The 22,355-nt window shown below is 45.2% G+C and overlaps 1 protein-coding gene across 5 annotated transcripts in view; it reads right to left on the bottom strand.

Moving 5' to 3' along the window:
• Nucleotides 1-22,355, bottom strand: part of MYO5B (myosin VB) — a 171,949-nt gene that overhangs the window by 98,942 nt on the left and 50,652 nt on the right. For all 5 annotated transcript variants that reach the window (XM_030005719.2, XM_030005720.2, XM_030005718.2 and 2 more), the window contains 3 exons: nucleotides 21,010-21,181; nucleotides 18,620-18,764; nucleotides 2,507-2,663 (listed from right to left, as the gene is read on the bottom strand). In XM_030005719.2, the coding sequence (XP_029861579.1) occupies nucleotides 2,507-2,663; nucleotides 18,620-18,764; nucleotides 21,010-21,181 (474 nt within the window). The remainder of the gene's footprint in view (nucleotides 1-2,506; nucleotides 2,664-18,619; nucleotides 18,765-21,009; nucleotides 21,182-22,355) is intronic.

The following is a 22,355-nucleotide window of genomic DNA, read 5'->3' on the forward strand; positions in this document are numbered from 1 at the left end:
AGCACCCACTTGTCACCTCCCGGGCAGGTAATGCTGCCACACACAGCGGCAGAAGGGAGAGGAGGGAATCCAGCCCATGTGCAACAATCAGGGGTGCAGCACTGAAAAGATGAGAATCCATCGAGCAGCCAAAGGAGCAACTCATGGTGATGCAAGAGGGCCAGAAAAAGACAATATTCCACTTCACGGCTACACCAGCTTTATTTTCTACCACCATTCCCCGGTCCTGAGATCACGAGCCTGAAGCAAGCACAGGAGAAGTGATGGAAGGGAATGGACATGTGCAGGAAAGAGCCCTCGGGCACCTCTCAAAGGCTGGCTGCCTTTCCCAGGCTCTCCTTGCAGACCGCCTCTACCTACGGTGCAGCTCTTGGGGAACATGCCAAGCATGCACACTTAGCAAGAATCACAGTATTACCTGTAGCATCACATTGACGTCATCCAAAACTTTTAATCATGGGCCTGATGCCTCCAGTTGCATGTAGTGGACTCCCCAGGGAATTACTCTGTGCAGTACGGTGCTGCCTACACCAAAGAGGCTGTTGCACATGCAAAGCTGCTACTTGCTGCCTGCCCCCTCGGCTGCTCCACCTCTCTGTCAAGGGTTGAGGGGTCCCAGGCACGATGGCCTCAGCATCACACCCAGAGCAAGCCCTGCCTGCTCCCTGCCCTATCCATCCACCACCAACCCAAATCCTCTGCTAGCTAATGCACCTCCTTCCCCCAAAGCCCATTTATTTATCCCTTTATCACAGCTCCCCCTTCCCCATCGCTTATGGTGCTCTCAGAACCTCCACAGCCCCCACTTCCCACCTCCGACCTTCCAGCACACATCCCAGACCATACGTAAAAGCAGCAGGGCAGAGCGCACACACTTCATTCTGCCCAGAGCCCAATGCCCATTTCCCAGGGAAATAATGAGTTCACAAACTGCTACAACAAACACTACTACTAGATATTTTGCATGCCGAATTGAACATCCAGAATACCACCATCATCTTATCTCATGTGCTTCGATTCCTTGTCTATAAAGCAGATACCTGCCCCATCTCTCAGCAGGGACATACATACATCTCATGCATCGAACACAGCGCACCTCAGCGCTAAGGACTATTTCACAACACACACATCCCTCTACTCCATCTTCACAGTTTAACTTTGGGTTTTTTGCAAACCAGGCAATTCTCTTTTATGGTTTTTTGCATGGGCAACGTTCTCATCAATTTCCAGTAAAGACAGACAGGTTCCCCAGCCCCAGCACTTAGAAATTACATCCAGAACTGAACACAGGCAAGAAAATTAGAGCAATAAAATTATGGGGTCATATAGGAGAACAGTGTGCACTATGAATTTTTCCTTGGATGCTTTTAAGTGTTCCCAGGTATTGCAGCTACATTTCACAGAGGCACAGGAGATGGGTAAGGAAAGGAGTAAAACAGCATGAAGCCCACACTGCGGCAGATCATTGAGTGTCCTCTGCCAGCCATACACCTGCGTGTTTTTTCTTACTGCTCGTCTGCACCATCACTTGTTTTACCACTCCAGCTTGCACTCCACATCAGGCAGCATGATGCTAGACCACGCGTGCTGCCTCTCGGGCTGGGGTGCGCTTGGTTTTCACCCTGGATCAGCCACTACCTCCATGTCTATTAGACAATTTAGCCACGATGCGCTGCAGTAGGAAGCCTCCCTGCAGGTTAAGCCAAGCCTAAGGATAAGCGCAGGACAACGCTGGGCTCAACTATAGCTGCCCTGCTAGCTCCCGCCTTTAAGAGAAAGTCACACACGTCCAAAGTGCTTAACTGACTTTGGAAAAGCCCAAATCTTGTCTTCATGCTGACTTGGATATTTTACAAATTAAGACATCCTGACTCCAAAATATGTTTGGAAAATGGGATTTAGGCACAGAGACATTTATTTTCACCATCTGGCCACACTGCACCAAAACTAAGCTGCTTTTTCCCTTTCTTTTATATTTATAAAAGAAAATTTTTTCCTTCAGAACAGGGATTTCCCTATGATGGGACTTGTTATTCCCCTATATGATTGATAGCAACAGAAAACTAACAAAAATAAAACTGCATTGAAATACCTCAAATAGATTAAGTAATCCCTTTCTCTTCTATTTCATGCCTATACAATTAAAGAAGATTAGGAAGTACCGTGCAGTGGCAAAAGGAGGAGGAAGATGAAGATGATAAAACACTAATGGTGCCAGCAGCACCGCTCGGGCTCTCTGCTCGAGAGCCCTGGTCAAAGCCCAGCTCCTGGAGCTGTGTTGGGGATGCACAGGCTCAGCTTCAAGACCATTAAATACAGGAGCAATTGGGGTGGGCTAAATGGAGGCTGTCAGTGTATTTCTGCATTTTCAGTCCAGCTCACTGCTGACGTGAGGCTGCAAATCAGGTCTGGCTCACAAGCCCCTATGGCTCTCACTGTTTTCATGACTTCTGGAGAGACACAGTGATCACTGCAAGCAGGACAAAGGAAATTATGCAGCTTTTACCTCCATAATTGGGCTCGATGCAAGGACTTTGGCTTCGATGTTGGTGTCGCTGGCAGAACCACCGACGGTTGCAAAGAAGCGCATGGCATATTTGGCAGAAACAGTCTTTCCAGCACCTGACTCACCACTCACGATGATGGACTGGTTCTTCTCATCCCTGTTGCAGCAGAGAATAAAACCTTTTGTAAGATAATCCATTTTCTTGTTAATAGTTCGTTCACATCACGCAACAATCTTCCATCTTCACATGCCTCTGTCTCCCTCGCCTTGTTACCACCTACATTATGGATGCTGGACTTATTCTGGACTCTACCAAATAATACACAATTGTGATACATCTCAGCTAAAACATAAAGGACACTCTGAACATCTCCAGAACATCTCTAAGGGCTTGCAGAGACAGCGGGAGATGAACGCCTGCATGAAGCACTGCTGCTTTCTTTACCCCTGGAACACGTAGCCCAGCATTGGGAAGCCCATTCCTTACACACCGCAATAACAAACCTCTGCCGTTTGACATTTGTCTGGAGAACTATTAGCAGGCATTGGCTAAATATCAGCTTCTAATACTATATATTTAACGTTTCCCTCCAATGCCTTCACTCGAGCATTTGAGATTTTGCTCCACAAAACATGGGCAATTCATTGTGAAACTTGCTTGAGTAGCCCATTGCTGAGCTATTAAAACATAGATACCCACCCAGAAAGGTTCCTCTACACTCAAAATATGTTAAAAATAATGAAGTGTGAAATCAAGCACCCTAAAATTAGGAAACAGCAGAAGTAATTTGGTTCCCTATGCAATTATATGAATATCACTATTTTCACACATATCCCAACATCTGGTTAAATCTTTGACAACAATAATACAAGGCACATCTCTGACATCAGACTCACACCATCTATTCATCCCCAAATCCTGCCAAATTGTAATCACTGCTACAAAGTGCAGAGGTACTTCTGGGACCAAGAGGTAAGAAAAAAAAGGATAAAGAGTTTAAAAGCAATTCCTGGTAGACATCACTAAGCAAAGTTTGTTCAGCTCCTGAAAATTTGCAAACCAAAATAGTTTTTAAGAAGGACTTGCTCATTAATAGATGCATCAGGCAGCCTTACCCTCTCCAAGCACACACCAGATTTGCTTACAAAAGGATACAGGTGTACCAGCACCAGGATAACAGAATTCAAGCAAATACACACCGGACCTTTTTATCTGCACGTACGAAAATGCTTTGCAGGAGTGGGAAGCATCATCCTGGCACCGAGGGGCCGAGGCAAACCCTTCTCCAGCCATGACGGGAGCAGCCACTGATGCCCCGTGTCCAAGCTGGTGCTGGGTCGCAGGAGTAGCTCTGATGCCATCAGAACTAGCACAGACCACCAGATACCTACAGAGCACAGGACTTAGCATGGGGAAGTTGAGGGTGCATCAACTTATGTAGCTTTTGAGTCTTGCATGGAGCACAGGAGTCATCCAAATACCGCCTTCTACTTGCAAAATTAATCATTCACATAAAAAAACTTGCACAAGTCATCACAGCTATATTAAAATACCCAGTCCTTCCCACCACAGGTGCACAACATGGTACCCACTAGATATGTCCCAATAATTAATCAGTTTAATGTGCTTGAGCTGCAAGGCAGAGAAAGGGCCAAGGCAGTAAAAGGAGCTCATTTTCGGGAGAACTACATCCCTCCAGGCAAAGATCTGCCGGCACCGGGAGCAAGTGCCTCTGCTGCAGTGGGATCTGCTCCCCAGGGCATCACTGGCACGTGGCAAACCGAGCAACTCTGCAATTTGGCCACGGACTTTGGGAAGGAGTGAGTTTTCACTGCAGGATTTAATATAAGCTCCCAAAATATCAGAGCTATTGGGGTAAGCTGTAAGTATGTAATTGAGTGTGTTTTTAAATAAGATCAAATTAAACCTCCCGGACTCTGCCCAGCTTTCATGAATCACAGCTGAGTGCAGGCACACAAAATCCTATATATGAGTGCAACAATAAATTTACACCTTGCAGTTCTCTTGACATCAGGAAACACCGTAAAAATGCATTTCAATTTAAGATACTCAGTTCAAGTTTATACCAGCGAGAGATGAGAACAGAAGCTAAATGATTGCCATATACCAGTCTTAGACTTCCAACAAAAATACATACATGCTGCATACACCACACCATTACTTTCCTCCACTGTCAGGCATATACATCTTAATTCCTTCTAGGCTCAAGATAATTGGTTTGGAAAAAAACCTCAGTCAAGTCAAACATACTATTTTGGTGCAAACCACAACTTTCGGATACTTCCAGCAGGAGAGGACTGCTGAGCTAATTTCCAGCCGGGTTGATATTTTTCAGGGATCGATTCATGAAGCACTTCTTAATCCATCCCTGGCTAGCTCTACGGCTCTCCTGGGCATCCACCAACAGGAAGGCAAGAGGAACCTCCAACCGCTCCAGCTATCAGGTAGTTAATGCAGAAATACCGGCCGTGAGCAAAGCACAACCTCACCCAGGCAGCCAACAACCCTGAGCCGGTGTTCCCAGTGACTCATCCCAGGTGGGGACAGCCTGCACATCTCACTTGCTAAGTCACGGCTGCGTGCCCTCCGCACATGTTGGCAAAGCTATCCTCGACTCTCCCACAGGCAGCCAGCTGGCAGGATCCGGGCACCAGGCTGCCAACACGCCGGTCTCACACCTTTAGACTTCCACGGATGTGTGATGAAGCTCTTTTTGTAGCACGAGCCATCAGACACGTGAACCCAACGGAGAAAAAACAGTACCAGCTCCAAAGTGAGGAATGAAGACTAAGCACCAAAACCAGAGTATGCTGGATAAATCCACAGCAGCAGTTCCCAGGAACTGGGAACTTCCAGGCAACGGTGGTAATTTATCATGCTTTATCTCTGGTGATAGTAGATAAGAAGTTTCACATCTGCTTTGATCATCTTCATGGACAGCCACTTGCTGAGCTCCAACAGTGAACTTCCCACGATGGCCATCAGTAGGACGCAACACATAAAACTCCTGTCGGCTACAAGGGAAGGAGCAGACAGAGAGGCTTTGGCATGGCCTGCAAGCACGGATGAACGGACTATCCTTCATCGGAGGTGAGGGAAAAGCAGAAGAAAGAGGTGACAACCGAGATCTCTGCCAGCAAGTACTGGCCCTGCAAAAGGAACTCTGCAAATGCAAAGGTGGCTCGGCCTAGAGCTACACTTGCCTAAAAGTTACTTGAGAATTATTGCTTCTTACCCTTCTCAGCATGACAGGTACTGCCCAAGCGGCAAGTTTCAGGAAACATTTCCCCCCACTTTTTTCTTTAAGCCAGAAGATGAAAGCTACACCAGCCTGGGAGAGACTCTTCAGTTGAATGAAGCCAATAAAGTTTAAAAAAGACAAAGCATGCATTACTTGGCATCCAGTCAGCACTGCTACATGGTAATATTTTGTAACCTGTTTTTTTTTTTTTTTTTCCTACCTAAGATTCATAATTAAGACCTCTCGTTACCAATTTTGACCTTTTTCCTAACTTCTCCGTATCAGCTATTGGGTTGTGCCTGGCTGGAGGAGGCAGAGACCAACCCACCAGGGAGCCCATCCAAGGAGCTCTCTAGACCCACAGTCTCTGCAGGCTTCAGGTCCCATCACAAACTGCCTTTTATGTGGCATCCTGAGTGGTTTATTCCTCCCTCTGGCTTGTCTCTTTTCAAAAGTACCATCATTCTCCAAAAGACACTAAACCTAGTGATAAAAACCATAGCCAACAGCATTTACTGATATTGCAGCCGCTCTGCCAGGTCACATTTTTCCGGAGTTTCTCAAGAATTTGTCCTAATGGCTGATGTGCTGCGACACGAAATGGGCCAAGTGGGTTCTCCACGGCAGAAGAAAACTTCTGGAGTTGTATTATATTAATAACATAAAAAGAAAGCTGCTGGCTTCCAAGCAAGACAGCAAGGCCACTCAAGCTCCTGTGTCTACAATAATGTGTCTCTTCTGTTGTTTTTTTGGTGGAATATGCATGTTCAAACATTTCTTTTCCAACTTCAGCAATAAAGACTACAGAGACTTTCCCTTCTTCAATATACAAGTTTACCAGCTGCTGGTGCCAGCAGGGAAAGATAGATGAATGCCACGGAGCAGCTGGTAGCAAAGAGGCTGCTCACTGAGCAGAAATGGTTAAAACCAGGCAGGACTCGTTTGTATTCAGCGTAGAATAAAAAATACTGAAATGTTTGGCCATTGTGCAGGCGTGGTATGCAACATGGCTGCTTGAAATACAGTCAGTTTTGGCAGCATCAGCACAGAGGAAAATTACTATGGAAATAAAGCCTGGATAAAATGAAATGTTATGGGTGAATACCAGCTCTGATGCAGCATGGCAATGCTGTCACATCTCCTCTTGGGGCTTATGTGGCTCCTGTGCACCTCGCGGCTGTCACCACGGCTTGTTATGCTGCTACAACGTACGTCAGTGCTCTTCTCTCCGTGGCAAACAGCTCATGTGATGCACACATGCCAGCGCACAACATGTTCACGCTCGTCCAGCAATGCAGGGCATGCAATGGGGATTAGGCTTCAACGATGGCTGAAGATGCTGTTCCTACCACATGCCACTGCTACAGCTCAAACCTAGGTATGAGGCACTCAAAGAGGCAACTCCCCAACCTTCACCCCCATGGGTTTGCAGGACATTTGTTTCTTCACTTAGAGCAGCTTTCCAAGATGACCCACAGCCTGGAAAACTAACACCGTCATCTCAGCTACAGCCTCCATCCATCAGGGACGCTTACAAAACCATCAAGGCACAGAAGTCCAACCAGAACAAAGTCCGGGATTATTTCTTCAATGCGAGAGGCAAGAGCATCTCCAAAGTTAAGGGCTGCAAGTGTTGGTGGTGGCATCTGATAAAGCCTATGGACTGCCGTCTGTCTGTGCAATCTGAACGTTTTACTTCGCTATTTCAGCGGGCCCTCTTCAAGCAGTAATACCTGTTTGTAATCTGCTATGCAGGTGAGTAACACCTCTCTTTTTTTGCAGACATTTGTTACGTTATGAGCAATACCCATCAAGACTCTCACCCTTGGCCACACACACAGCAAGAAATGGGTGAGGCGCCCAGCCCAGCAAAACAAATAAGGCAGTCACTGGAGTTTTCACAATATGTGAAAAATATCACAGAATCATAGAATAGTTTGGGTGGGAAGGGACCTCTAAAGGTCATCTAGTCCAGGCCCCTGCCATGAGCAGGGACATCTTCCACTAGATCAGGTTGCTCAGAGCCCCGTCCAACCTGACCTGGAACGTTCCCAGGGATGGGGCATCTACCACCTCTCTGGGCAACCTCTTCCAGTGGCTCACCACCCTCATCGTAAAACATTTCTTTATATCTAGTCTGAAAGTCTAGTAGGTATCAGTTGGGGTTTTTTTGGTTTGGTTTTGTTTTTTTTTTTGTTGTTGTTTTTTTTGTTTTGTTTTTTGTTGTTGTTGTTTTTTGTTGTTTTTTTTAATAAAGGCAACATCTAAAGGTGCTGCCCAAAGCAAAAAAAAAAAAAAAAAAAAAAAGTCAGTTGTCTACAGAGAGAAAGGGCACTTCAAACAGATAGCTGCACTGATTAGGACTAGCTGCTAATCACCAGCCTTTGCATTGAGGAAACAGATTTCCCTGCTTGTTTAAGCAGTCAGTCCTTCACCTACAGCAATGCAGAGAATACCACTACCCTCAGAGGTGCATCCAAACAGCCTGGGAAAGGTATGTAGAAATGTCCAAACTTCAAGCCTGCCCAGCTGGACACAGATCTCCAACTGTACTAAAAGTTGCACCTATTTTAGTTGCATCAGAACAATCAGAGGTGAGACACTGCTCAGTGTTTCCATATGCAGTTCTCAGCCTGGGAATATCATTAGTCATTGTAATATATGATTTCCTACCAATTTATCTGGTTAAATCAGGGATGACCATCCCCGGAAACTCCTCACTGCAGGAAAGGGGATAGTCAAGCCATAGCAATAATGAAGGGGTTGATCCCAAGGACACTGATGGTTCCCACCACCCCTCTGTCTGTCAAGAAGAGACAGGGGACATCTCAGTGCACATGTATATATCCAAGATCCTTAGCCTTCACCAACACTGCTTGAAAGCAGGGGTATTTGAAAACAAATATACCCCAAATGTTCTTCAGACCTAAAGCACAGTCAGAATTTTTCCAAAGTCAGCTTTCTTTAAAAGCAGTAATCTAAAGCCACAAGAAGGGACCTAGAACTTAGAAGACTTGTTTTCATAGTCATCTCTTCAGAAAACCATCACTGGCACCAGCAGTTTAAGCAAACTACTGCACAACTTCATCCTGATCTCCGCAGTGAGAGCAAAACCAGTCGCACTAAAACCACAGCTCCTCTGAGAGAGGAAAATATCTGAAGCAAACGAAGGCAGAGCCAGACCCTGTGAATAATTATCAGGGGTCACGCCAGCTCTAATCCTAGATCCGACACTAATTCTCAGCGTCGTGGAACAAGTCAATGAGTCTCTCCACCGTGGAAATCATATTTAACCTACTTCTTTCAGGATGCTTGGAGGATTAGTGTTCATAAAGCAATCTGAAGATTAAAAATGCTTTAAGTACTGTAGTTTGAATTTAGCCTGACCACAACGAGAACACCCATAAAGCCCTGATGCACAACAGCCTCTAATATGCTTCTGTACTGACAGTGCTGTGCAGGCTAAAAATGAGCATAGCTATTGCACTGTGTTGTTAGCAATATATGAAAATGCAATAATTTGATTACCACTGGATTGCATCCCCTCAAGTACTACTGACAGCAATGAAAAACTGAGACTTGTCTAATTCTGCCTTCAAATGAATAAACAGAAGTTGCACACTGTGAAGATAAAAATCAGAGCGTTGCAGCGTTGTAACGTGGAGAAGAGCTGCCTCTGAAATGGCCTCCGAAGCCAGGAATTGTTCCCATTTCAGTGGGATAACTGGAATTTGGAGCAGCATCACTGCTGAGAGCAGCAGTAGCTTGTTTTACTCATTGGCTTTAATTTGGGTTTTTAGAATACCACGCCTGGTGTCGCCAGTCAACACCAATACGAAAACACAACTTTGGGGTAGTTGGACTTTTCCCTCAGAGAAACCCAAGGAGATATTATTTAGTGTCCAGTCAAACAACAGTGTTTAAAGGCATGCTTTCTGTTTGAATTATCAAATGTCTGCTGCAAATGCATGTTTTATGCTGCAGCTGTTGAAGCCAGCAGCAACATAAGGATGGCTTTTCAAGTGTTACATATTCATCTGGGTCCTTTTTTACACTGTATCTTTCATAAATAGCATAGATTACCCTATACAACCTTTTTTTTTTTTTTTCTCCCAGGTAGATAATTCTTTTTATAGGGTGGCTTATACTGATGGCAGAGAAGAATGAATTTTTTCACCAACAACCTACACCCACATGGGCCACACCACAGCTCCAAAATACATTTTGGCCAGAACCACCCCAGAGTTGCCATAGCCCTTCCCCATCCTGGTACCATCGCAACTGTAAAGATAACGTTGCACCTTAATGCAACAAACTAGAGAAAGAAAACAGCAATATCGCACTTCAGCAAGCCCAAATCCTGGTGCAACATCACTCAGCTGTTGCAGGTGTCTCTGGGGGATGTTAGATCATGCACAGCCCATCCAGGGTCTTACTCAAGAAGATGCATCAAGGATGAGGTACCCACCAGGTCCATCCTGTGCAGCTTCGGAGCTGATTTGCTCACACACACCTGGGTTTTAGCAAGAAGCCAGAGAAAAAAATACAGGCTTGAATCTCTCAGTTGCTGGAAAAAAGCCTAAAAGTACCAGTTTGGCCCTGAATGGAAGAGGATGAGCATGCAGCACGATGCTCAAAGAACAGGTAACGTGCAAATTAACCTTATCTTCTGCGGCGGTCACCAGCAGCACAAAGCATTACCTTCCCTCTGTACAACACTATTTAACACGCATATCAATCTGACATTTCTAACGCTGAGATCAAATACCACTGTGCAAATTAAGATGTCTTTGCAGAGGTCAGAGCGCTTTTATGCGGTGCTGAGTTGAGTTACTCCTCCTGCAAGAGCAGTGGGAGTCCCACTGGTCCCAGCTCATTAAGGTACTTTCTCCCCGGACTGCTTTGTGCAGCCGGCTGGAAATGCCCCTTCAATAGCAAAGAAAATTCTGCATACTCAAAGTTTCTGCAAAATGCTGAGCTGTCTCCAGTCTTTCCACCAATTCCTGAGGGCAGGCAGGAAGGACGACCTTCTCCCAGGATTTATGCTTTGCATACCCCGCTGGGGAAGAACACAGCTCTTCAGCCACACTAAAACGAGGTCAGCAATTCTTTTGTATGCCGTTTCTAACGAGAGCGAAACACGCACCCGGCCAATTTTATCAGCTCTCTGGCACCCTGATGCTCTTTTCTGCGCTGGGATCGCACCACAGAGCATCCCTGGCTCCGACCCAAGCCACCCACAAGGAGCTGGCCCCTGTGGAGCACTGCAGCCCTGCAGACGGAGCAGGCTTTGTACTGTGTCCTCCCAAAAAGCATCACATAAGGGCAAGAATCATGCCAGTTTTCTTCTCCCCAAGCTTGTGAAATGCTACCCCCAGCAGTTCAGCTCTGCAGGCACGAGGAGGACAAGTCAGTTGTTCTTCCACCCCATGGCAGTCCCAGAAATAAGGTCCTTCCTACAGACTTCATCACCTCAACCACCATCAGCCACTGATGGTGGTAAAACTCCTACACTACTATCTAATTAATTACAGTTGATATACATTAGGAAAACCCCAGAAAGAGATTTTCAGAAATCAATGGGACCATTGACTTTTGGGCACACACTGCAAGTTTTCCATCCTCAGGTCTCCAGAACTTCACTGATGATGTGGGATGGCAAGCAGTGGCTGGGAGATGGGCAAGGGCAATCGCAAGTCTTTGTGATCTGATGTAATTATGATGCTCGTAAACACCATTTTCAATGTTTAATGATATTTGGTGTTACAGCTTTCACACCTCAGAGCTCGAACAGTTCTCCTGCATCGCAGCAGTAATAACTTGTCTGAAGTAGACTATTATGACTCCTTCCAAGTCAGTGATATTTCACATGCTCAATCATTACTCTTAGTCAGGCACTGATCTTTCTGTACCTTAAGCTCTCCCATGCCAGTGCTGTCCCATTATGAGTATTTATGATTTTTCTATAAGGGCTGTCTCATTTATGATTAAAGCTGTGAGCAAATAGCATCATTCTCATCCCAAATTGCCAAAAAGAAACAAAAACCGAAACTTTTTAAAAAAAAAAAAAAAAAAAAAAGGATCATTTAGTTGACCACTTATCCTCAGAGCATCTCTGTCCTCTGCCAGAGCAGGGCAAGTAAGACTGGAGGGCCTCTCCTCCAGTCCTTGGGAAACATTACCTGGACTCTCTCCCCTTTTGTTTTTTTTTCTTTATATCACCTCTGGAAAAGTTACATCTAGCTGCTTTTGCAAACCCTGAGGTCTAGCACCACCATCGGCATGTTTATTGGATAGCTCTTCCAAAACCTTCTCCCCTCCTCCCTATCCCACTTTTACCTCTAAACAGAAGAGATCCCCTTCAGTTTCTCCCCTTCCCAAATTCAAGGATATTGAGTGTTTTTTTTCTTCTGACCCTTTTTTCAGACCAGAGCTTTAGTTTTTGAGATGGTACCTGCTGCAAAAGCCCTGCTGAGCTGCAGGACAGATCAGCCCCACAGCTCGCTGCAAACCCCTGACCCAGCCTCGTTCACCAGGAGACCTAAACCCTTCCCTGCCTTTAATATAACACAGCGTTCAGCCTTATTTATTGTGCCGGTCTAATTCCTCTCGCATCTCTGTCAGGGGTTAATCTCTCTTTTAACTCCTACCTGCTCTCTCATTGTATGGTTTTAAATCCTCTTGTAAAGCTTGAAATTTGAAGTGCTATCAAAGGACGTCCCCCACTGTGCCCATACCCCTCCCTGCTTCTATTAGACTATGGGTAGGGTCAATGCTGCAATTTCTGCTCTTTTCCAGCCCCAGCATCACACCCCACAGCAAAAGAGAGAGCAGTCATGGCCACGTACAGCCCCACCGGCACCTGTATCCCTCCAAGACACAGATCATTTGTGTTGCCTATTAGTGTAGGCAAGCAGTGATTTTTACACTTGGACATATGCTTTTGAGAGTGCAATGCAAGACTTGGGTGCATTAGCTTCCAACAAAAATGGAAAGCCACTACTAAACAGAGTTACCCGTCTGCAGTCCAGGTGTTCGAGCATTTAGTGCCAGAAACAGCATGCCGGCAGTAGGGCTGAAAAGGAAAGACATGCTATTTCCATATAACTTATAAATTCAGAATCACACAGTAGATGCTGACCCTGGTTTGAATTGCAGACACCAGGGGTTATCTGGTACCCACCGAGCTGCAGGTGAGACTGGTGGCCCAGATACACAGAAGCTGAACTCATCCACCAAATCACTCTTGCATTTCTTATTTTATTTCTTCTGCAAGAACTATCGACAACACTGCAAGGAGATCCTCACACCGGGAAGGAGGAAATGCCAGTCTAATCAACAGGTTACCAGAACACTTGCCTTCCCATCGACATTGCAAGGGTCAGTTAAGGTTTGCAGAGCCCCTTCATGCTCCTGGCAGAACGTTAAAATGTTCTCCATTTCCAATTTAGCAGTTATACATGGATCAGATCAAGATATTTTTGTCTGGCCACATGGAACAGCTTAGCAGACACCACGCATCTGTGAAAGCATCAGCCTGATGGATGCACAAGTGAATAAAGAACATGGCACTTCACCCAGTCCATGCACTTCTTAGGAGACTTCTGCAAGTCCTTTATTACCTGCGATCTTTTTCACTATACAGTTTGAACATTGCACTTATTTTGTGTTTATTAGCTGACATGGACTGCTGCTATGCCATGCTAATTAAAAGGCCCACATACTTGATATAATGTTGCTATTGCGGCAAGATCCAGATGTGCTAACTGGAAAGCACACAGAATATACAGCAAGGAGTTTACGATGCTTTTGCCATTTGATTTACAATTTGAGCAAAGACCACCCACTCCCTGCTCCCCATTTGTGAAAGATGTTTGACAACCTTTGGAGGGCCTATTCTCCTGCCCCACTGCCCATAGCAATGCTATTCATACCACATACCTCTATCACCTAGGGCTGTTCAATATTCCATTTTATTAAGTATGATGCATAATTCTTTTTTTTTTTAAAAAAAAAGGCATTAAGAAACCTTACTTGGACTAGCAAGTCCTGGCCTGTGCCCAGAGTGAACCCAACTGGTACAAAAGGAAGAAGAGACGGGGCCAAAGACAGAAAAACCACACAAATACATTCGCTACTGTAGCACACTGCAGTGATTTTCCTAATAGACTCAACTCAGCATTTGGAGACCACAGGGTGACTGCACCGTTGAGCCGAGCTGGTCGAGGATAGCTGGGGAGAAGAAAAATGGGGCTGCAGACACGAAGGGGAATACCTAACTAAGTATCTAACTAAAGCTCCCAAAGGCTGGGAACGGGAAGCTGATGTTGCACTGTCACTATGCAAAATTCGGCCACCTCCACAGAGCTGGAAACAACTGATGGGGCATATTCATCAAGAGGAACATGGGTTAGGGCGAGAAGTGAGAAACAATCCCTGCTCCTGTGTGGAAAGCTGCTGGTTGGGCTGACTTCAGCAGATATAAAGTTTCAAGGGGAATTTTCACTAGACTCCAGAGCAATGACACACAAGGAAATTAGAGCCACCGCTGGGATTTGGGCACACAAGGGATCTTTTGTTCCTCTATAAGAAAAGCAAGAAGCAATCAGCCAGGGCACCAGCGGCTGTGCTGGCTCTCCAGGCGATCCTGGATGTTCCCCCAAAGCTTTCAGTCTGCTTTCAGGAGCGCAAATGCCTTCTGCAACACCCAAAAGTGTAAAAGGCACCAACACCCAACGCACCTCGCCAGGTACTATCAGGAGGACAGACACCAAGACCAGAGGAGGACATGGTTGCATTGCCCTGCAGATAATATGTGTCCCAAAACACAAATTGCTTCGAACCCCACAGCCTCAGCCATCACTAAACGATCCATCCTTCCACCAACCCCAACACTTGACTCCACCGCCGCCAGTAGCGGCACTTGGAGCAAATTAACTCCATGCTGTGTGTTTTGCCTAAAACAATATTGTTTCAATGAACTGAGTGTGCTTAGTCTCACACTGGGTATGCAGGGAGTTTCTAAAGAGCTGGTCACTGTAAAAATTAGAGGCTGTCACATACGAATTTTAATCACTTGCCTTTTTTTAAGCTGTTTTACATGCAAGTGCTGCAAAGAACTGTCTGCAAAGCAACCTCTTTGGGAAAAACTTTCATTTAAAGGGGAGTTTTAATGCACGCCCAAATCATAGTAGGTATTCAAATGCTTTGCGAACTGTTTTGTCCCCAAAAAAAGGCATCGGATATTGTTATTCACCTTCTGCAGCCCCTTGTCCAGCCCACCCACAACTTTTTTTCCTTTTAAATTGGCATTTCCTCATGACAGGACAACACCAGACACAGGATCCAGCAGAGCTTTACAGCCACCTGTGAAGATGCCTCCAGTCCCATCTCATGGACACTATTGGCTTGAGGCAAGCGAGAAAGCACAGGACAACATCACTAACACTTGTACATCAGCAAATGTCTTAAGTTCTGCCCTGGCACCCTCTCTCTACATGGCAATGGTATACTAGAAGCCCAGAGAATTAAAAATCTAATTGCCTCCAACTATTCTCATTTAACAGAGAATCTTACATTTTGTGCCCTTTTTCCTTGCCATCTACTCAATCCCATTCAGTCACCTCCACTTCCAGTCTTCCCAGTGTGCTCTGGGCCACTAATAAAGTTAAAATATACATATACATATTTATTACATACATATATTATGCATTTTATATTATATATAAAAATATACTGTATATGTGTGTAAATTTTTTATATTTTTTATATTTTTTAAATATCTATATATGACCTTGCCTTCTGTACTGGAGAAGAGCTATTCAAGGCAACTCCATGTTTCCTGATTATGTCCTTACTCTGTTTGTCCTATAAAAACATGACACACCTTGCAGCCTTCCTCATCCAGGTCTTCATGAAAAGGATGAAAAGTTTGCCCTCAAAGGACCACTGCAACTTGAAACCCCGCAGCAAGGGAAAAGCTGGCACCATCAGCTCGCTCACGCTCTTGCTCAAAGTTTGCGCTATTTGCCTGTGGCCCCAAAGAAGTCTCAAGCCCCATTTCAGCAATGCTTTTTTTTGAAGGGTTTATTACCCCAGTGCAGTGTCCGATCTCAAGGAAGCAGTTTACTGAGAGTCAGCTAGTGAAGTTCTGCTCTGCCACACAAATGGCACGAATATTATCCCGTCGACACATATAAAAGCATGAAGATGAAACCACTCATCGCGAAACTTGGGCAATGAAACTCCACCGAACACAGACAAGCTCACACGGCAATGACTGCTCGGTGGCTCCAGCAAGTTATGTACTCAGCACCTTTTTGCTCAGTGATGTTGCAAATAACATCAGCTGTTTCCAAGCAGTCTTCCACAGAGAAAGCTTGTTTTACCCATTTCATTTTCTTAGTTACATTGAGGACACTTGTTGAGAGAAAACCACAGAAATTCAAACAGAATGCACATCTGCATTATTATTCTCACTTTTCTATGATGTGATTTGCATTTAATTTGTTTTCAGAATGAATAATTCCATTTTAAAAAATATATAAGCTTATATATGCATATACGTACACAAGTACACACTTACATAGATAAATAAAGAAACCCAGAAGGCTACCCAGAGACTGGTTTCCTGTTCTCAGTCACACTGCAAATTTGACCTTCTGAGATTGCAGGTTTGAGTTTTATTCCTGGTCTATAGGATGCACCAGACATAATGCACTTTTAAAAGCTATGACACTGCAAGAAGAGTGGTGGTTTTGCACACCGGTTTAAGTTTAACACGCTCACAGACCTCCATCCTGATGGCTGAGCTACCCAAGTACCCATGTCCCACCACACTCATGTGCACCCCCATTGCCTAAAGCAGAGCTGCAGATACAAGGTGTCTCACAGAGTCAGTAATTCAGTTAAAAAAAAAAAAGCAAAAACAAGTTTTGTCCAACGCACTACCATCCATCACACATAAGTCGCCATCCACACACCCTGCTTAAGGAGCTTCACCGCTCTCCCTGCAGCACCACGGAGGGAAAAGCCCAGATCAAACTGCGGAGAACACAATGTCCACCCAGAAGCTTTCAGATTTAAAATATAGTGTGCTACATTTTAAGGCACATTTCAAATAACCAGGCGGATTCCTATAATCCACGTTACAATCTCCTCTCAGCCCCATTTGAATCCCTCTTTTGTACCCAAGCCTGCAATTACCATAATACCAGCCCGAGACAGAAAGTACCAGAGCAGCGCTGAACAGCGAGCATCTTGTTTAAGAGCTTTGAAGGTGGCTATTTCCATGTCCCCCGGCAAACCGAGCACTCCATACCATCCACAGCTAGCAGTTATGAATTAGATGGGTAGCTGTCAAAATGAGATTTACCCTGATAAGGGGGAAAGCACAGAGTCGAGCATCCCTGGCTAGAGCTGTCAGTTAGCCCACCACCTGCAAAAAATACGCAAGGATGTGGGAAAGCACCAAGTCTTCCCAGCACAGACTTCAGGAGAAAAGCAAGTTGTTGCCTTATATTTAAGATGTGTGCCCAGGAAAATCCATAGGTCCTGTCCACATTGGTCAGCAAAACCCTGATGTCTTCTAAAAAGAAGAGTGCAGCTTGCCGCTCAGCCTGGATTCACATAACAAGGACACAGTCCTAAGCCTTCCTCTTTCTATAGGCAGCTCCCCAAATTTCTAAATTCTTCTCAAAGGGGTTTTGCCCAAAGCACAAGCACTTGCAGGAGGTCTGAACTGCAGGCTGGAGTCAGTTTGGGTACAATCCATCTGATCTCCATCCATGGCAGTGCTCCTCCAGATGCATTTCTGGATTGAAATCTGGCTCATCTTCGATTAGAAACACATCCTCACTCAATACTTACAGCCAAGACACAGCAGAAAACAGACTGCAACCCTTGGTAAATGGTTCAGTGCTTACTCTTGCTATTAAAAGCCAGGGCTGTATAAAAATCACAGCTAATCCACAGGCAAATCTAAACACACTGTGCAAGCCCAGACAACTATAATAAAATGATCCCCAGTGCAACAACTTACAGCTTCCTCTCAAATTCTCTTTTAGGTCATGGCTTATCTGGTAAGAACAAAAACCTGCGTCTATCTTCAGCAACACAACACACACAGAAATAAAGTAAAACTCATACCATGTTCATCTGGCGAAGACACTGCTTTGAAGGACCCATAAATACCTCCAAATATCTGCCAGTCACCTCCTAACTCAAAATCACAGTGTCTCCATAAAGACGACTAACATTAGCTTCTGGGGTTAGCCTGATTATCTCACCAAATTATCTGAAGTGTGGTTTCCTCCGAGCTATTAAACATGACATTTGCAGAATGGTTTGAATTTCTTCCACGAAACTCATCCAAGCAGCAACAGGAGAAGGATCCCCATCGGAACCACAGTTGCACCAAACCCATGAGTTCCTGAGGACCACAGAGATCCCCATCAGCCCAGTCTGCCCAGCAGTCTTGGCAGCCAATGACAGGGTCAAGTCAGTAAGCAGAATTAATTAGAAATACCTGACCTCAAAGAGATTTCAGTGTGAAGAAGTTCTGCACCGTGCAAGGGAGGCTGCTGCAGGAACCAAGTCTTGCATCTTACAGAAGAGGGACAGAGCTACAGCACCCGTGGGTGAAGACGACCACCATGATGGGGAGATTTCATACCAACGTGGAGATATAAAAGCATGATAGAAGACCCCATATTCTCAGCAGAGAGGAAAATCTGGAATTTTCACACTCTTTTCCACAACTTCAATTGCATATTTGCAATATTTAATTGCATATTTGCCTGCTTTTGATACGACAGTTCGATCCGACCCCATTGACTGAGCACCCACTCACCTGGCCATTTGCTTATAGGCTTCCTCTGCCACCGCAAAGATGTGAGGATCCATATCCCCCATGTTTTGGCCACTGTACGCATAGATGACATCTTGTTCGTAGATTGGCAGCTGCTCATATGGATTGATGGCAACAAGTACAATACCTTAGAACAGATAAATAGACACATACGTTACACACCAAGCACAGAGTTAATACTTCAGGGTTTTCAGGGCTTGCATTAGTTGTTTCGATCAATTTTTTTAAACATGATGCTTGGAGGGGAAAAAAAAAAACAATGAGAAGGGAACTGGGAAGGACTCCTAATTCTTATCTCAGCATCTCCTTCAAAGCGCTATGCTTTGATAGCAAGGCAGTAAGCTCCCATACAGCTACAGGCACACTAAACTGGTGAGAAAAGCAAATATATAATCTTCACTGTGTGAAGCCAGAATTTGCAGGAGGAGTGAGAAGAGCTAAACAGTGCCTGAGCCATCACTTCAGTAAAACAACTCCTATGCAACCAAAGCTCTGCTAGACCCAAACAAGTATCCCGGATTTTTCCCTGGCTTAAATTCTGAGTTAAAGCTCATAACAAAGAAGGTACTCAAATCAGAATGAAATGCATAAATCACAGGCAAGGAATGCCAGAGTCTGCATTAAAGCTTTAATATTTCTTTCCTCTCCAACTCTAGGAATGCTGTGCCTGCCCACAGGAGGCAGTGAGCCCAGGAATTAATGAGAGGCAAAGCCATGCGTGGTGCTACCTGTGTGCTCAAGGGAGCTGGTCTGCCCCCTGCAAAACTGAAGCACTGACAAATTCCACCTCCAAAGTACCTTCAGGTTTTGCAGGTTTAAATTGTTATTGTAAGGGGCTCCAGAGAGCACATGGATGGTGGGAGTGGGTGCTGTGCCGATTCAGGGCTCGGGCACACTCAAATTACAGCAAAGCACAGGAACTCTCAGCCTGCAGCGAACACCAGCGTACATGACTTGACCCGCAACAAAAGGCAAAGGTCAGCTAAGTCACATTACCTGCCTCCATGGGATATTAACCCAACAGCTTCACCTCACCATGCCCTGCTCCTATCCATTTGCTTCTTGGTTCTGTTAGGGTCACGCATCTCTTTCCCTTAGTTGCCAAAAACATGCCTGCAGCCACGATGCAAACCAAGCCGAAGGGCTGTAAGTTGCCTCAGCACTGGCTGCCAAATAAGCACTTTTCTCCCCTTCTCAACTACTTTATAACCAAAGCACAAGGTACATTGCACCCATGCAGAGCTTTGTAGCTAAACCTACGCTTGCTAAGCCTAAACCCATGTATCTTCACTAGCATGATGCTGTGCTCAAGATTATCATAAACCTTCACGAGACGCTGCACTAATGAAACCTCACTGATTTTGGATGAAAGCAGGCTTGCAGCTGACTGGGAGCACACATGCAGCTGCAAAAGGCTGCAAGTTATGCCAGTAGTCTCACATTACACATCATTAAAATATTTAAAGAAAAGTCACCACTATTACCAGCTGCTAAGGCCACGTATTTCAAGGGTGTTACTCTAAAGAAGAGTCTCCTCCTGCCAAGCATTTCCTCAGCAAAAGTTGCAATGCTTAATCATAGCTGTACACACCAGCCTTAACCCTGTCACACAAACAGTCCCCTGCATTTCGCCAAAATCTTGCAACTCATCACTTAGAGAATCGTTAGTCTGCATCACTGCTAGCAAGGTCATCCTGAGTGCCAGCAAGAGGGTTCAACATTTGATATTCTCCGGCACAACTGAATAAAAATGGCTGAATTGCCTTCTTCCTTTGTTTTTAGGTTGCAGTTTGTTGTCATCCATTCACAGGTAACTGCTGTCTTGAATGGTTTTAGCAGGCCACAATTCCTGGGAATGACAAACCCAAGTTCACACCTGCCATCCTTCTGCTTTGAATTTAAGAGTTCGATGACCCCCAAAGTCATCAAGAAAAGGCAGGAAACAGTGCTGCAAGGTTTTTCTTGCAGTCTTTCAGGAGGAAAACCCGCTATGGACATTTCTCAGTTGGATCGCATCTTTCTGGCACACTGCTGTTCTCCAGTGGTTTGCTAGCTCCTACTTTTTTCCGCACAGACTGCCAAGCACACACAAAGTTGGCCTCAAACTCATCTGACAAGACATTTCCACCAAGAGTTACATACATGGACCATGAGCTCAGGAAGTTCACAGTGCACCAACCCTCAAAAACCACCTCTGGTTTTGCAACCTAAAGCTTGTTGGTACACAATTGTGTCTCCCACCCACTCCAAATTCACAAGCCCTGGGCCTTCCTCATGCCACAGCCTCTGGCTTGTGGTCTCAGGGTGTTTCTATGTGGACATGCTCTAACCCACCGCTTTCCAGGAGCTGAACATGTGGCCTGGACACTCACCACAGTATGTGTAGATGTGGTTGGACTCGAGGAACCTGACTTTGAGGTTGTGGAGGACCGCGGGCTCGTGCAGGTAGCTCAGGGCTGTCAGGTCATTCTCTCCCACCAGGATATCTGGATTGCGCAGGAAAGGCAGCTCATTTCCTTGGAGATCAATAGGATATTCGTAGAGCTGAAGAGACACACACAAGGAACATAAGAACACAGAAAACAACAGCTCCTTTAATGTCTTATAACTTATCCAAGCATATCTCCATCCTGATACTATAAAATACTTACACATCCTGCTCTGAACAAAAGCCCCTTTATGTTAAATGCTATAGGAACCTGGATGACACACTACCAGGTGACAAGTCATCCCTCTGGTAAACGGCTTTGAGCTGGTCAACAGCTGGTCCTGAGGAACACTGGTGGTCCACAAGCACCAACCTGAGCATACCCAAGTTGTTTTCAGGCCAGCCTTGGTGGCAAATAGCCTTTAGCCAGCTCCAAGCAGTAACAGGTACCATACAGAAAACCACAGCTTTGTCTGATCTAAGCATCTTCATGCTCTTTGAAAAGCAGCCTCATTTCAAACTAGACCATATTCTTCCCATCCGTCATTTCTCAACTCATTTTTAATTCAAGTTACTTTTATACTCAAAACCTTACACCCCTTCAGGCAGAGAAGGCCATGGAGAAGCACAGAGTCCCTGCTGCTTCAATATCTGAAGAGCCAGGTTATGCTGTTGAAGCATACGGCTGCCCATATGCTAACTATTTTTGACTCATCCCCAAATGAGCAGCAGAGCCATCAACTAAAGAAAAAGTGTAATTTTCTTCCTTTGCAGTGGAGGAAAAAAAAAGTTGCCTGTGATGTTGCTTCCCACAGGGCATCTCAGGGAGGGGTCCACAATGCTCAGCTCCCAGCAGAAGCAAGGAATCCCAGTTTGCAAGCAAAAGGGCATCACTACCATTGCATTGGCACGGGATCGCTGCCTGTGCAAACAGCACAAGAAAAGCTGACCCAAGTACACAAGGACAGGCTCACACAGCACATCTGACAACCTCAGGCTTGTTTTGTACTCCAATTCCTCATTGCCAATGCCAATTTTCAAGAGTTTGAACTCAGTCTCACATCTTAATGGCAAACACACCAGGGATCCCTTGTGATATTTAAAAATCAGCTCTTCATTCAGAGGGAGTACTCTTGCATACAGAGTACAGCCAGAAACTACAAAATCCATGAAAAATCACTTAAAGCACAAGGACAAAAGAGAAGCACTAAACAGTTGGGTAATGCATGTTGGCTGTCAGGAACAAAAGGCTTTCAACAGCTTCGAAACCCCCGAAGATATGTATGCTCA

Source organism: Aquila chrysaetos, chromosome Z (genome assembly GCF_900496995.4).
Source record: "Aquila chrysaetos chrysaetos chromosome Z, bAquChr1.4, whole genome shotgun sequence".
In the NCBI taxonomy this organism is placed as follows: domain Eukaryota; kingdom Metazoa; phylum Chordata; class Aves; order Accipitriformes; family Accipitridae; genus Aquila; species Aquila chrysaetos.